The 14,157-nt window shown below is 37.7% G+C and overlaps 2 protein-coding genes across 2 annotated transcripts in view; both read left to right on the top strand.

Annotated features, from left to right (window-relative positions):
- The window catches only part of LOC131499583 (zinc finger protein 665-like), a 335,470-nt gene extending 325,052 nt beyond the window's left edge, over positions 1-10,418 (top strand). Inside the window, exon 5 of the mRNA XM_058707673.1 lies at positions 4,586-10,418. Coding sequence (XP_058563656.1) covers positions 4,586-7,473 — 2,888 coding nt within the window. The 3' untranslated portion in view covers positions 7,474-10,418. The remainder of the gene's footprint in view (positions 1-4,585) is intronic.
- LOC131499605 (zinc finger protein 677-like) overlaps positions 1-14,157 on the top strand; it is a 355,569-nt gene that overhangs the window by 325,584 nt on the left and 15,828 nt on the right. The gene's annotated exons all lie outside the window — the stretch shown is intronic.

Genomic DNA, 14,157 nt, shown 5'->3' with positions numbered 1-14,157 from the left:
TTTTTAAAATTTTTTAGTGTTTATTTATTTTTGAGAGGGAGAGAGAGAGAGGAGGGGCAGAGAGGGAGGGAGACACAGAATCTGAAGCAGGCCCCAGGCTCTGAGCTGTCAGCACGGAGCCCGACGCGGGGCTCGAACCCATGAACAGTGAGATCATGATCTGAGCTAAAGTCAGTCACCTAACCAACTGAGCCACCCAGTCACCCCCAAATGCTTTACTCTGATAATTGATTTCCCTCTCTAGATTTATCATGTACATCTTGGTATACTAAACTAATGTTTGAATGTCTCATTTTATCTTACTGGGAATTTAGCCAACCTCTTCCACTCCATGTACATCCTCACCACTATTGCTTCTATAACTCCTGGAATTTTCCACCAAATTTTTCATGTTCTGGAAACTACATTCTTTGCTTAATACCTGAAGGCGGTTTTGATCTTCATCTTTTAAACTGCATTCCACAAAAAGTTCACCTGGTCCTCGTTGACTCTCACCTGTCAGTACTCTGCAGTTCCCTGGCTACAGTCAACTGCTTACATTGCTAACCACCTCTCTGCACATCTGCCTCCTGCGTGGCACTGCCACAAGTTGTTTCTGTAGAGTCACCTGGTACTAACATTACCCTTTGGTAGAATCCATTCCACACTGTGAGTCATCATTTTCCCCTTGAGGTTGCCTAGGCTGTGATAATTGTTAATGAAATCAGAATTTATTAATTTTGGCGAAGTATACATAATTTCCACTGATTCATAATAACTATATATCCACCAATACCTATAGTAAGAGCATCCTTTACCTCATGTCTCTTTATGCCAGCAGTTGTGTGAAGAGATCCAAATATATGATTTCAGACAACTAGAGGAGAGTGCAAAAGAAGCACTCTTATTTTTACATAACAAACAAGGATACTTAGCCTCAAAAAGGCTAACATGCCAAAATTGGTAAATTTCTATTTATAAGATATGTAAATAATTTGGTTGGTATATATATATTTTTTCAGTTTTTATTAAAAAAAATTTTTTTTAAACGTTTATTTACTTTTGAGACAGAGAGAGACAGAGCATGAACAGGGGAGGGTCAGAGAGAGAGGGGAGACACAGAATTGGAAATAGGCTCCAGGCTCCGAGATGTCAGCACAGAGCCCGACCCGGGGCTCGAACTCACAGACCATGAGATCATGACCTGAGCCGAAGTTGGACGCTTAACCGAATGAGCCACCCAGGCGCCCCTTATTTTTATTTTTTTAGCTAATCTAACCACATCCCCCCAAGTTCAGAACTTGACAAAAATCTGCTGCTAAATTTGTTTCCTCCTAACAAACCCTTTGTCTTCCCTACCAGGGATTCATCATCTTGCCATGTGTCACCCTCCATTGGTGAATTCTTGACAGACTTTCTTTGCATCTGCATGTGTACCTGGAATGAATTCATCCATTCTCTCCTTGATGGCCATGTCCAGAATTTAGCTTTTATTTTTTTTAATGTTTATTTATTTATTTGGAGAGAGAGAGAGAGAGCGCACACACAGTGGGGAGGGGCAGAGAACCTCTCTCTCTGGGAGAGAGAATCCCAAGCAGACTCCATGCTGTCAATACAGAGCCCCACATAGGGCTCATTCCCATGAACCATGAGATCATGACTTGAGCCTAAACCAAGAGTCAGATGCTCAACTGACTGAGCCACCCAGGCGCCCTAAGAATTTTGCTTTTGATACCTGTTGAGAACATTTTTTGTACATGTCTGATGTAATATGTATGTAGAACTCTTTTGAGTATATGCTTATAAACAGAAAGCCAAGGATATTCAGTTTGATAAACTTTAAGGCAAATGTTGGAAGGTAAACCTATATTCCTCCCACTGTATCATACCTACTGCCTTTCTAATCTCTTCATTCTTCCCTGCCCCACCCCTGCCACATCCATAGTGCATTTCCTAAAGAATGGGTCAGTATTGTGCCACTTGATACATCAGTTCATGTCTCTTTGTAAGATAAAGATTTGTACTGTCCCAGCACAATTGTATTCTCATAAATTTGCAAGCATAGGCTCTGTTCTTCTACCTTTTCTCAGATTGTTCATTGATCTGAATGGAGCACACTGTTCCTTTATTAGTGTATTGTTGAGCCCCTGGACACCCAAGTCTCCTCAGAGAACCCTATCCTTACACCTTCTCCCATATTGTATAAAGATCCATACTCTTCCAGAGGACATCTTGCTCAGGATAGCACCACTCCTGGTCACTCTCTAAATCAACACTTTCAGGGAGTGATGATTCAGATGCTGTTATCCAGGAGGGAGGAGTCAGTACCCATATTAGTGACATGACTCAATTCCCATAGTTCTCCTGAAGCATTTCTCTGCAGGTTGATGGGATTTATTATGCCCTTTTGCTTACTTCCTGGGGTGGGCAGTGGTGTCTAGTGCTCAAGGACCTGTGCTCTGAGCTTGCAGGCCCAGGTTCAAGTTTTGGCTTTCACATTTACTTTCTGGGTGAATTAGTATTGGATACATAAACACCATGGGCCCATTGTTTTTACCTGAAGTAATGTGGTGATTTACCTCAAGAATATTAAATATGTTAATGCTGTGAGAACATTTTGATTTTTGTATACCATATAGCAAGGACTGAAAATTTACTTTTGTTTTTCTAATATTTTTTAATCCCTCTTACGTGATTGACCTTTGCCTGCAGTGTATTGTGTTTGTATTCATTTTGTAATTTGTCTCATCTCAATGTTGTCTCTGCCTTAGTAAATTTTCGAGGCACATACTCTAGTACATGTATTTCTTTAAAAAAAATTTTTTTTTTTGTTTTACATTTATTTATTTTTGAGAGCGAGAGTGAGACAGAGCATAAGCGGAGGAGGGGCAGAGAGAAAAGGAGACACAGAATCTGAAACAGGCTCCAGGCTTTGAGCAAACGTTCCGCACAGAGCCCAACACGGGGCTCGAACCCATGAACCATGAGATCATGACCTGAGCCGAAGTTGGTCACTTAACCGACTGAGCCACCCAGGCACCCCTCTAGTACATGTATTTCTTAATTGCAGAATTGCATAATTAAGTGTTGTTTCATAGTTAGGAAATAGCTCTATTGGTTGTTAGTTAACTGCAAGTATGAAATCATAATTCTGATTTCTGATCGCCTTCCCAAATTCTTTATCTTAAAATATTATGTATATACCTGAACCAGATATTTAAAACATCAGTGGTTCTTAACATATATTTCTTTCTTTTTTTTTTTTTTTTTAATTTTTTTTTTAACGTTTATTTATTTTTGAGACAGAGACAGAGCATGAACAGGGAAGGGTCAGAGAGAGGGAGCCACAGAATCTGAAACAGGCTCCAGGCTCTGAGCTGTCAGCACAGAGCCCGACGCGGGGCTCAAACTCACGGACCGCGAGATCATGACCTGAGCCGAAGTCAGCCGCCCAACCCACTGAGCCACCCAGGCGCCCCTCTTAACATATGTTTCAATTCTCATATTATGGTGGGGGTATAGCTCAGTGGTAGAACATTTGACTCCAATGCTCATAGTACGTACTTCTTCCGAAATAGGAGCCTTTTTCTTTGTTCTGACGGAAGAAGTCTTTAGAATGTCACAGATTGAAATGGTTTGTAATTGTGTTTGCTTATTATTTATCTTCTAGATTTACTGTGGGTTTCTAAAAATGTTAGATTCATTTTATTATGATTTACAGATAATGGTTTTCTGTATCCATTATGTATTATGACTGTCATGCACCAGTGGTTAATGTCTGCATGAATATAGTTTTATTATAGAAATTCAGAACAATATTTTGTTATTCTTACAATGGTGTTTTATCAAGTTTGCCTCATTTTCTCAGAGCTGTTTTTATTTTGTAATTGTGAATTGCCATTTATTTAATAGAGAAGTTTGTTAAGATATTATTTATCATTGGGGTGCCTGGGTGGCTCAGTCAGTTAAGTGTCCACCTTTGGCTCAGGTCATGATTTTGTGGTTTGTGAGTTCGAGCCCAGTGTCAGGCTCTGTGCTAACAGCTCAGAGCCTGGAGACTGCTTTGGATTCTGTGTCTCCTTCTCTGTCTGCCCCTCACCTGCTCGTGTTCTGTCTGTCTCTCTCTCAAAAATAAACATACATAAAAAAAAAATAAGATATTAATTATCATTATATTATGAATGCTCTGCTTTAGCCTTTATTGTTGTACCTAAATAGTTAGGTACCTTTACAGTGTATGTGCATTAATATAATATTGCTTTTCTTCAAATATGAGACACCCAAATATCTACTGCCAAATGGTGAGTACTTTGGGGTGGCAACAGAAAGATACTACTTGTTTCAGGGCCTAGGTAAATACTCTGAGCGGTTTGATCATAGGGTGTTGGAAGTAGGCTTTCCTGAAAATAATTTTATCTATGTGTAAACACCCTTTCTTAATTGAGGAATCCAATTCCCTTTGTATTCCTAAATATTTGCATACGTTGGTTGAGAAGTTTTAGAACTATCTAAGAATAACTTTTGGCATAATGTTATGTTTTCAAGGTAAAATATTCATTTTACAACTCTAGTTAATAGCAAACCTATGGCTCTTTATATCTTTCAGATATTTCTGTTAGAAGTGTGATTAAGGAATTATCAACAAAAGAGGATATTAACAAAGAAGAACTGTTTCAAACACTGATGTTGGAAAGACACAAAAGAAATGACATCAAGGGTTTGGGTTTCAGAGAGGCCCAGCAAAATACACATGAGTTTGAGAGTCACTATGGATATAATGAAACAAATTACAAAGGAGTAACTGCAGCCCATAACCACAGTTTCACTGGTAGAAGAGATCAACAGCATAACATCTCCTGGAATGTTTTCCCTCTAGAACAGGATGTTTCTGTAAGGAAAAGTACTTCTCAATCTTACAAATGCGAGAAGTCATATAAAAGTTATTTGTTAAAACTAGAAAATAACATAACTTGTGCAGGAAACAAGTATATAAAATGTTTTGAAAATGGGATTGGATTAAGGTTTCAGTCACATCTGACTGACCTTCAGAAGTTTCAAACTGAAGAGAAAATTCATGCATGTTATCAAGTTGAGAGGTTGATCAACAGTAGTTCTGCGTCGCCATTTCAAAGAATTCCTTCTGATATCAACATTAGCATTTGTAGTAAATCCAGGAAATTTCTTATTCATCCTCCATTACTTACACATCAAAAACCACATAATAATGAAGAGCCTTACAAATGTAATGATTGTGGGAAGGCTTTTAGAGGAAGCTCAAACCTCACCAATCATCAAAGAATTCATTCTGGGCAGAAACCTTACAAATGTAATGACTGTGACAAATCCTTTAACCGGATCTCACACCTCACTAGACACCAGAGGATCCATACTGGAGAGAAACCATATAAATGTAATGTGTGTGGGAAGGTCTATAGTCAACATTCAAATCTTACAATTCATCAGAGAGTTCATACAGGAGAGAAGCCTTACAAATGTAATGAGTGTGGCAAAGCCTTTACCGAATTTGCAAAACTTACTAGACATCAGAGAATCCATACCAGAGAGAAACCATATAAGTGTAATATATGTGGCAAGGGTTATAGTCAAAATTCAAATCTTTCACGGCATCAGAAAATTCATACAGGAGAGAAACCTTACAAATGTAATGAATGTGGCAAAGCTTTTTCTGAGTATTCAAGCCTTACTCGACATAAGCGAATCCATTCTGGAGAGAAACCTTATAAATGTAATGAATGTGGGAAAACCTTCAGAGGAAGCTCAAATCTCACCCTTCATCAAAGAATTCATTCTGGGCAGAGACCGTACAAATGTAATGAGTGTGACAAATCCTTTAACTGCATCTCACACCTCACTAGACACCAGAGAATCCATACTGGAGAGAAACCATATAAATGTGATGTGTGTGGCAAGGTCTGTAGTCAATATTCAAATCTTGTAATTCATCAGAGAGTTCATACAGGAGAGAAGCCTTACAAATGTAATGAGTGTGGCAAAGCCTTTATGGAGCATTCAAGCCTTACTCAACATAAGAGAATCCATAGCGGAGAAAAGCCTTACAAATGTGAAGAATGTGGCAAAGCCTTTACCCAATTTGCAAAACTTACTAGACATCAGAGAATCCATACCAGAGAGAAACCATATAAGTGTAATATATGTGGCAAGGGCTGTAGTCAAAATTCAAATCTTTCACGGCATCAGAAAATTCATACAGGAGAGAAACCTTACAAATGTAATGAATGTGGCAAAGCTTTTTCTGAGTATTCAAGCCTTACTCGACATAAGCGAATCCATTCTGGAGAGAAACCTTATAAATGTAATGAATGTGGGAAAACCTTCAGAGGAAGCTCAAATCTCACCCTTCATCAAAGAATTCATTCTGGGCAGAGACCGTACAAATGTAATGAGTGTGACAAATCCTTTAACTGCATCTCACACCTCACTAGACACCAGAGAATCCATACTGGAGAGAAACCATATAAATGTGATGTGTGTGGCAAGGTCTGTAGTCAATATTCAAATCTTGTAATTCATCAGAGAGTTCATACAGGAGAGAAGCCTTACAAATGTAATGAGTGTGGCAAAGCCTTTATGGAGCATTCAAGCCTTACTCAACATAAGAGAATCCATAGCGGAGAAAAGCCTTACAAATGTGAAGAATGTGGCAAAGCCTTTACCCAATTTGCAAAACTTACTAGACATCAGAGAATCCATACCAGAGAGAAACCATGTAAGTGTAATATATGTGGCAAGGGTTATAGTCAAAATTCAAATCTTTCACGGCATCAGAAAATTCATACAGGAGAGAAACCTTACAAATGTAATGAATGTGGCAAAGCCTTTTCTGAGTATTCAAGCCTTACTAGACATAAACAAATCCATTCTGGAGAGAAACCTTATAAATGTAATGATTGTGGGAAAACTTTTAGAGGCAGCTCAAACCTCACCAATCATCAGAGAACTTCTGGGCAGAGATCTTACAAATGTGATGAGTGTGACAAATCCTTTAACTGCATCTCACACCTCACTAGACACCAGAGAATCCATACTGGAGAGAAACCATATAAATGTGATGTGTGTGGCAAGGTCTGTAGTCAATATTCAAATCTTGTAATTCATCAGAGAGTTCATACAGGAGAGAAGCCTTACAAATGTAATGAGTGTGGCAAAGCCTTTATGGAGGGTTCAAGCCTTACTCAACATAAGAGAATCCATAGTGGAGAAAAGCCTTACAAATGTAAAGAATGTGGCAAAGCCTTTAACCAGTCCTCTAACCTTGTCATACATCAGATGATTTATACTGGAGAGAAGCCTTACAAATGTAATGAGTGTGGCAAAGCCTTTAATGTGTGTTCAAGCCTTGTCCGGCATCAAAGAATCCATACTGGAGAGAAGCCTTACAAATGCAATGAATGTGGCAAGTCCTTTACTCAATTTGCAAACCTTACTAGACATGAGAAGATGCATACTGAATAGAAACACTGTAAATTCAATACGTGTAGAAATGCTATTGTCCAAAAATCAAGTACTGGGGATCATCAGAGAATCTGTAGTGAAGAGAAACCTCACAAATAACAATGTTTATAGTAAAACCTTTAATGTGTGTTCAAGACTTACTCAACATCAAAGAATCCATGCTGAATAGAAACCATATAAAAGTCATGTATTTGCAAAGCTTGTAACGAGGGTTCACGTTTAATTAGACCCCAGAATATGCATCTTTGAAAGAAACCACAAAAAGGTAAAGGGTATGGCAAGGCTTTTATCCAAAGATCAAGCGTATGTAATGTCTCCTACTGGAAAGAAACCATATAAATATAATGAATGTGTTAAACTTTTGTCAGATGTTAAAATGTTTACCTTAGGGGCCATGAGAGAAAACATACAAATGTATTGAAAATGGCAAGGCCTTTAGACAATGGTCTGACTTTTAAGATTCATCAGAGAGTTGATATTGTAGAGAAACCTTAAAAATGAAATGATGTGATAATTTCTTTAACCATTTCTCACAATCAGCTACACATCAGATAATTCATAGTGGAGAAGATAATGTCTAAGTTCTCCTGAAGGATTATTCAATTAAATTCCAAATAATGTTGGGGCGCCTGGGTGGCTCAGTCGTTGAGTGTCCGACTTTGGCTCAGGTCATGATCTCGCGGTCTGTGGGTTCGAGCCCCGTGTGGGGCTCTGGGCTAACAGCTCAGAACCTGGAGCCTGCTTCATATTCTGGGTCTCCCTCTCTCTCTGCCCTCTCCGGCTCATGCTGTCTCTCTCTGTCTCAAAAATAAATAAACTAAAAAAAAAAAATTAAAAAAAAATTCCAAATAATGTTAATAGTGATTAGTTAAAAAATCAAAATAATACCTATTAATTGGTTATTTAAGTTACAAGGCTATCTGTGAAAAGGTCCTGTTACTTTCCTCTTATTATATAGTTTATTTCAGGTTTCTTGAAAAGACCAAGTTACTGTTGATTTTCATCCTGAGGTTTGAAATCTGTTCATGTTATACCTTCATTACAATCCTTTCATGTCACCATGAAGATCTCTTGGAAGGATTTAATAAGATAAAAGGGCAAACTTCATTAGGTGATGTTCATCCATGTCCAGAGTTTCCTGCAAGAACAAGAACCATGAATTTGAGTGACAGTGTGGGTGGCATATAGTGGATGTAAAACTATGATCTCAGTCTTCAAGATCAATGTGTTAAGGACCCTCTTCTCCAGATTTGTTGGTATGGGGCTTTTATAGTGGAACTGAGGAGAGTATTGAATGTGGCTTAAACTTCCCAACCAATGCCAAAGAAAGAGTAGATAGGCTATCTAATCAGCTTACCTAATTGGTAGAAGGGAGGAGGGATGGGAGACTTGAAGCCGTTAATAGTCAAATAATTAAAAAATGAAGTCAGAATGGGGCACCTGGATGATTCAGTCAATTAAGCGTTGGACTCTTGATCTTGGCCCAGGTCATGCTCTTGCAGTTTCTGAGCTTGAGCCCAACATCAGATCTGCACTAACAGTGTAGAGCCTGCCTGGGATTCTGTCTCTTCCTCTCTCTGTCCCTCCCTCCCTCCCTCCCTCTCTCAAAATGAATAAACAAAAAATAAAGTCAGACTAATTTAACACTGTTTACTCTTTAAGTTTTTCACTTCTTGGTTGGGAAAGATGAGTTTTCCTTGTGCTAATAATCACGTGTCCTTTGCTGCACATGTAGGATCATTTATATAATATGTTGAAAGTGTTTGTGAAATACTGTTTAGATAAGTTGCCTGTGACATTTTTAGGGTAATTTGATGAAAATGAATGTGTAGGAAGTTTTATCAGACAATAGATATGATTTAGGGATTTTACTAGGAAAGCAGTTTTTCAAAGGCTATCAAAATCTCAATTTGGGATTATGGTAACAAGCCTTATGGTTCATGGTTCTTTTTCAACTTTGCTGGAGATTCATTTTAATTTTCTTTTTTTTTTTTTAACTTTTTAAATGTTTATATATTTTTAAGAGGAAGAGAGAGACAGAGTGTGAGCAGGGAAGAGATAGAAAGAGAGAGAAACACAGAATCTGAAGCAGGCTCCAGGCTCTGCGCCAACAGCACAGAGACCAATGCAGGGCTAAAACTCACAAACCACGAGACCATGACCTGAGCTGAAGTCAGCTGTTTAACCGACTGAGCCACCCAGGCACATCTCATGTTGATTTTCTTATAAGTTTTTTTCTTACCACTTTTCCCTTCACATCTTTTAAATCAACTTATATATTTAATTTACATTTTATCCCTTTAGTCAGTAAAAAATTTGGAGGATGTATGACAAAGGGCTTCTGAAACTTTTACAACATAAAAATGAGAGGTACAAAGTGCTTTATGAATGTAAAGAAAGAGGGTCTGTCATGTCTTTAGTTCAGTGTAACAATTGCAATGGTACAGGATGATGAACTGGTATCTTGTAATGTGGAGGCAGGAGACCTAGTGCTTCCCTGAAAGTCACACTAGAATTTTAGTTAAAAATATGCTCATTTCACCTGAAAAGTTTCTAAAATACATGCTCTTTCTGCTGTTAAAATTGCTGTCATCATCACTTCTGTTGCAATGGAGATTGGGACCCATATCTCCAAGGTCTTGCAGGACAGTCAGTCAGAATGTTTTCCTGAATTCAATGCAAATATAATGGATATTTGTTCATTTTATTTATATATAATTCACATGCCATAAAACTGACACCTTAACTATGTACAATTAAGTCACTTTGTATTCACAATTTTGTAAAACCTATCAGTACTAACTCCAGAACAATTTCATCACCCCATAAAGCAACCCCATACCCTTTAGCACTTCACACCCCCACCCCTTGGAAGTTGCACTGTAATTTCTGTCTCCATGTTTGTCCTTATTCTGGGCATTTCATATAAATGAAATCATACAATATGTGGCCTGTCATGTCTTTCTTCTGTGAAAATGTTTTCAAGACTGATCCATGTTGTAATGGATCATTACATGAGTCCTTTTTATGGCTGAATTGTAGTATTATAAGTGTCCTGAAATATTGTATATGAAATCATTGTATGAAATTCTTTGGACTCCTACTTTTAAGCTATTTAAGTAATGTTGCATTTACAACCTTTTGGGTTTTGGGTTTTGGTGTGTGTGTGTGTGTGTGTGTGTGTGTGTGTGTGTGCGCGCCTGTGTGTGTTTGGTGGACATTCTCAGTTCTCTTGGGTACATGTATTGAGTTGAGATTGTAGTATCATAAGAATCATATACAAGTGTTTCAGCTTCTCCACTTCCTCGTTAACAGTTGTTTTCCACCTTTTTTATTACAGCTACCCCAACAGGTGAAAGTGGTATCTCACTGTGTTTTTGACTTGCGTTCTCTAATGACTAATGTGTTTCATGTGTTTGTTGGCCATAGGTATATCTTGTTTGGAGGAAAAAAAAAAAACTATTCAAGTGCTATACACATTTTTAAATTGAGAAGTTGTTTTTTGTTTTAAGAATAATTTACATATGATAGATATATTATACCCTTATCAGGTATATAATTTGTAAGTATTTTGTGGGTTATCTTTTCACTTTTTTGACAATGTCCTTGACACACAACTTTTAAGTTTTGGTGAAACTTTATTTTGGGAAGGGGTTGCTTGCACTTTTGGTGTTGTATCTAAGAAACCATTGCTTAACTCAAATGTCAGGAAGACTTATACCTATGTTTTCTTCCAAATATTTTATAGTTCTTGCATTAAGTTCTTTGATCTGTTTTGAATTGACTTTAAAAAAAAATTTCTTTAACATTTATTCATTTTTGAGAGAGTACAAGCAAGGGAGGGGCGGGGGGGGGGGGACACAGAATCTGAAGCAGGCTCTAGGTTCTGAGCTGTCAGCACAAAGCCCAATGTGGGGCCTGAACCCATGAGCCATGAGATCATCACCTGAACGAAAGTCGGATGACTAACCGACTGAGCCACCCAGGTGCCTCTGAATTGACCTTTGTATATGGTGTGAGGTAGGGGTCCAACTTCATCCTTCTCCATGTAGATACCCAGTTGTCCCATCTATTCAATGTATATTTTTTAATTTTTTAATGTTTATTTTTGAGAGAGGGAGAGAGAGCATGAGTGGAGTAGGGGCAGAGAGAGGGGGGGGAGACAGAATCTGAAGCAGGCTCCAGACAGCTGTCAGCACAGGGCCTGACATGGGGCTTGAACTCACAAGCTGTGAGATCAATGACCTGAGCCAAAGTCGGACACCTAACCAACTGAGCCACCCAGGCTCCCCTCCATCTATTCAATGTTTTTAAGCATGCATCAGAGTTCCTTTACTATATTTAAAAAGATCAAAATTGCTCTTTTATTAAGAGAAATGATAAGACCACTGGGCCATGGAATCAATATAGTCAGGCTGGTTGACATTTTTAGACTTTGAAAATACATAAATAGTAGTATTCTGAGGGACTGTAGTGATCAGTGTTTGGTCAGGGAAATATATACATAAAATTATTTAAGAGTAAGAATTGTATAAATTAAGGCAAGATTTTGGAAGGAGTTTGAGCAGTGAAATGTGTGAAAGACTGGTAGATCATAGGAACAGTTACTAACAGTTACATCTTAAAGCTCCACAGTGGGTGGAGAAGCCAAAAATCATGCATATATCTGAGAAATTACTGCCTCTGGTTGCCTTAAATATGTAGTTAGAGCTAGTGCGGAGGTCTGCAAAATCTTTATCCGGTCACTGGTTTCTCCTGAGATTAACATATTCTGTTTCACTTTGCCTTCCAAATTCCATCTAGGTTTTTCTCATTAGCAAACCAGTGAGAATCATACAGTGTTTAAAAGCAAAAGATTGACCATAGTAGACTGAAAATAGGATAAGCAATAGGCCAAAAGCATGGGGAGAGGCTGAGAAAAAAAAAATGTGTATGGAATAAAGCCTACATATACTGGAGAATAAAGTACCTGAGAAAACCATAAGCTGTCTCCTCTGGCTCTGCACAAAGTGTAAAACAAAGGTAAAAGCAGAGTGGTAAACCACTTGGTTAAGAGTTGGAGTGTCACAACTAAGAGCAAATCTGCAAATGATGGGAGAATATTTTCTTTTCCTCTTTCTTTTTTTGTTTCCTCTTTCTTTTTCTTTTCCTCTTTTCTTTCTTTTAGTGCTAGACATTTGGTGAAATCTGTCAAACCACAATATGATTACTAAGCTAATGGAAGAGAGACTATTGATCACACATGATAATGGAAACAGCCTTTACAAAATAAGTTTGAGAAAGTCACTAAGCGAATTATAACCCATAACAAACAGCAAAAACATACTCTAAAAAATGAGGAGGATCTGATTTCCAGAGTTCCACTTTATACTATTTTGAATGCAAGTTTTTACCAAAATTACGAGGAACTCAAAGAAACAAAAGTATGACTCAGTCACAAGAAAAAAGAAATTAAGAATGAAATATGGCCTTTTGTAGCAACATGGATGGAACTGGAGAGTGTTATGCTAAGGGAAATAAGTCATACAGAGAAAGACAGATACCATATATTTTCACTCTTAGGTGGATCCTGAGAAACTTAACAGAAGACCATGGGCGAGGGGAAGGGGGAAAAAAAAAGGTTACAGAGAGGGAAGGAGGCAAACCATAAGAGACTTAAAAACTGAGAATAAACTGAGGGTTGATGGGGGTGGGAGAGAAGCGAAAGTGGGTGCTGGGCATTGAGGAAGGCACCTGTTGGGATGAGCACTGGGTGTTGTATGGAAACCAATTTGACAATAAATTTCATATTAAAGCAACAATAACAAAAAAAAATTAAAAAACAGAAACAACCTTTGAGGATGTCCAGACATTGGTCTTCAAGCCGAAATGAAAGGATGCTAATTAGTAATATAAAAATATGAAAATAGAAAACACACTGGCAAAGTATGTAGTCAAATGCAGAATATTCTAATATTGCAATATAGTGGTGTGTTAACCACTTAGATCAAGTATAAAAAAATTAAAGGACAAAAGTAATAAAAATATAACTATTTTTTAATGCACATGCAATGTAAAAACAGTGACATCGAAAACAAAATGTGAGAGGGGAATAAAGTTTTTATATGCAATCAAATTTAAGTTCTTATCACCATAAAATGAACTTTTATCTACAAGATGGTTTATGTAAGCCTTATAATAGCCACAGAGCAAAAACCTGCAGTAGATACACAGAGAAAGAAAAGGAAACTAAGGCATACCCCTATAGAAAATTATCAATTCCTAAAGGAAACCAGAAAGGAAAAAAGGAATAAGGGAACTACAAAACAGCCAGAAAAACAATTGATAAGATGGCATTAGTAAGCCCTTACCTATCAATAATTAGCCAATGTAAATGAATGAATTATCTCATCAAAGACAGTTGTTGGAAGGCTTAAAAAAAAAAAAAAAGACCCAATTGCACGATGCTTACAAGAGACTTTAGACTTAAGGATACACAAAGGCTCAAAGTGAATGGATGGAAAAAGATACTCCATGTAAATGGAAACCAAAAGAGAGTGGCTGCACCAGTTTGCATTCCCACCAACCAATATATAAGTGTTCCTTTTTCACCGCATCCTTCCAACACCTGTTATTTCTTGTGTTGTTGATTTTAGCCATTCTGACAGGTGTGAGGTCATCTTTCTGTAGTTTTGATTTGCGTTT

This window comes from Neofelis nebulosa, chromosome 17, assembly GCF_028018385.1.
Source record: "Neofelis nebulosa isolate mNeoNeb1 chromosome 17, mNeoNeb1.pri, whole genome shotgun sequence".
Lineage (NCBI taxonomy): Eukaryota > Metazoa > Chordata > Mammalia > Carnivora > Felidae > Neofelis > Neofelis nebulosa.
The sequence above is the reverse complement of the archived record's forward strand: the minus strand, read 5'-3'. Positions and strand labels throughout refer to the sequence as shown.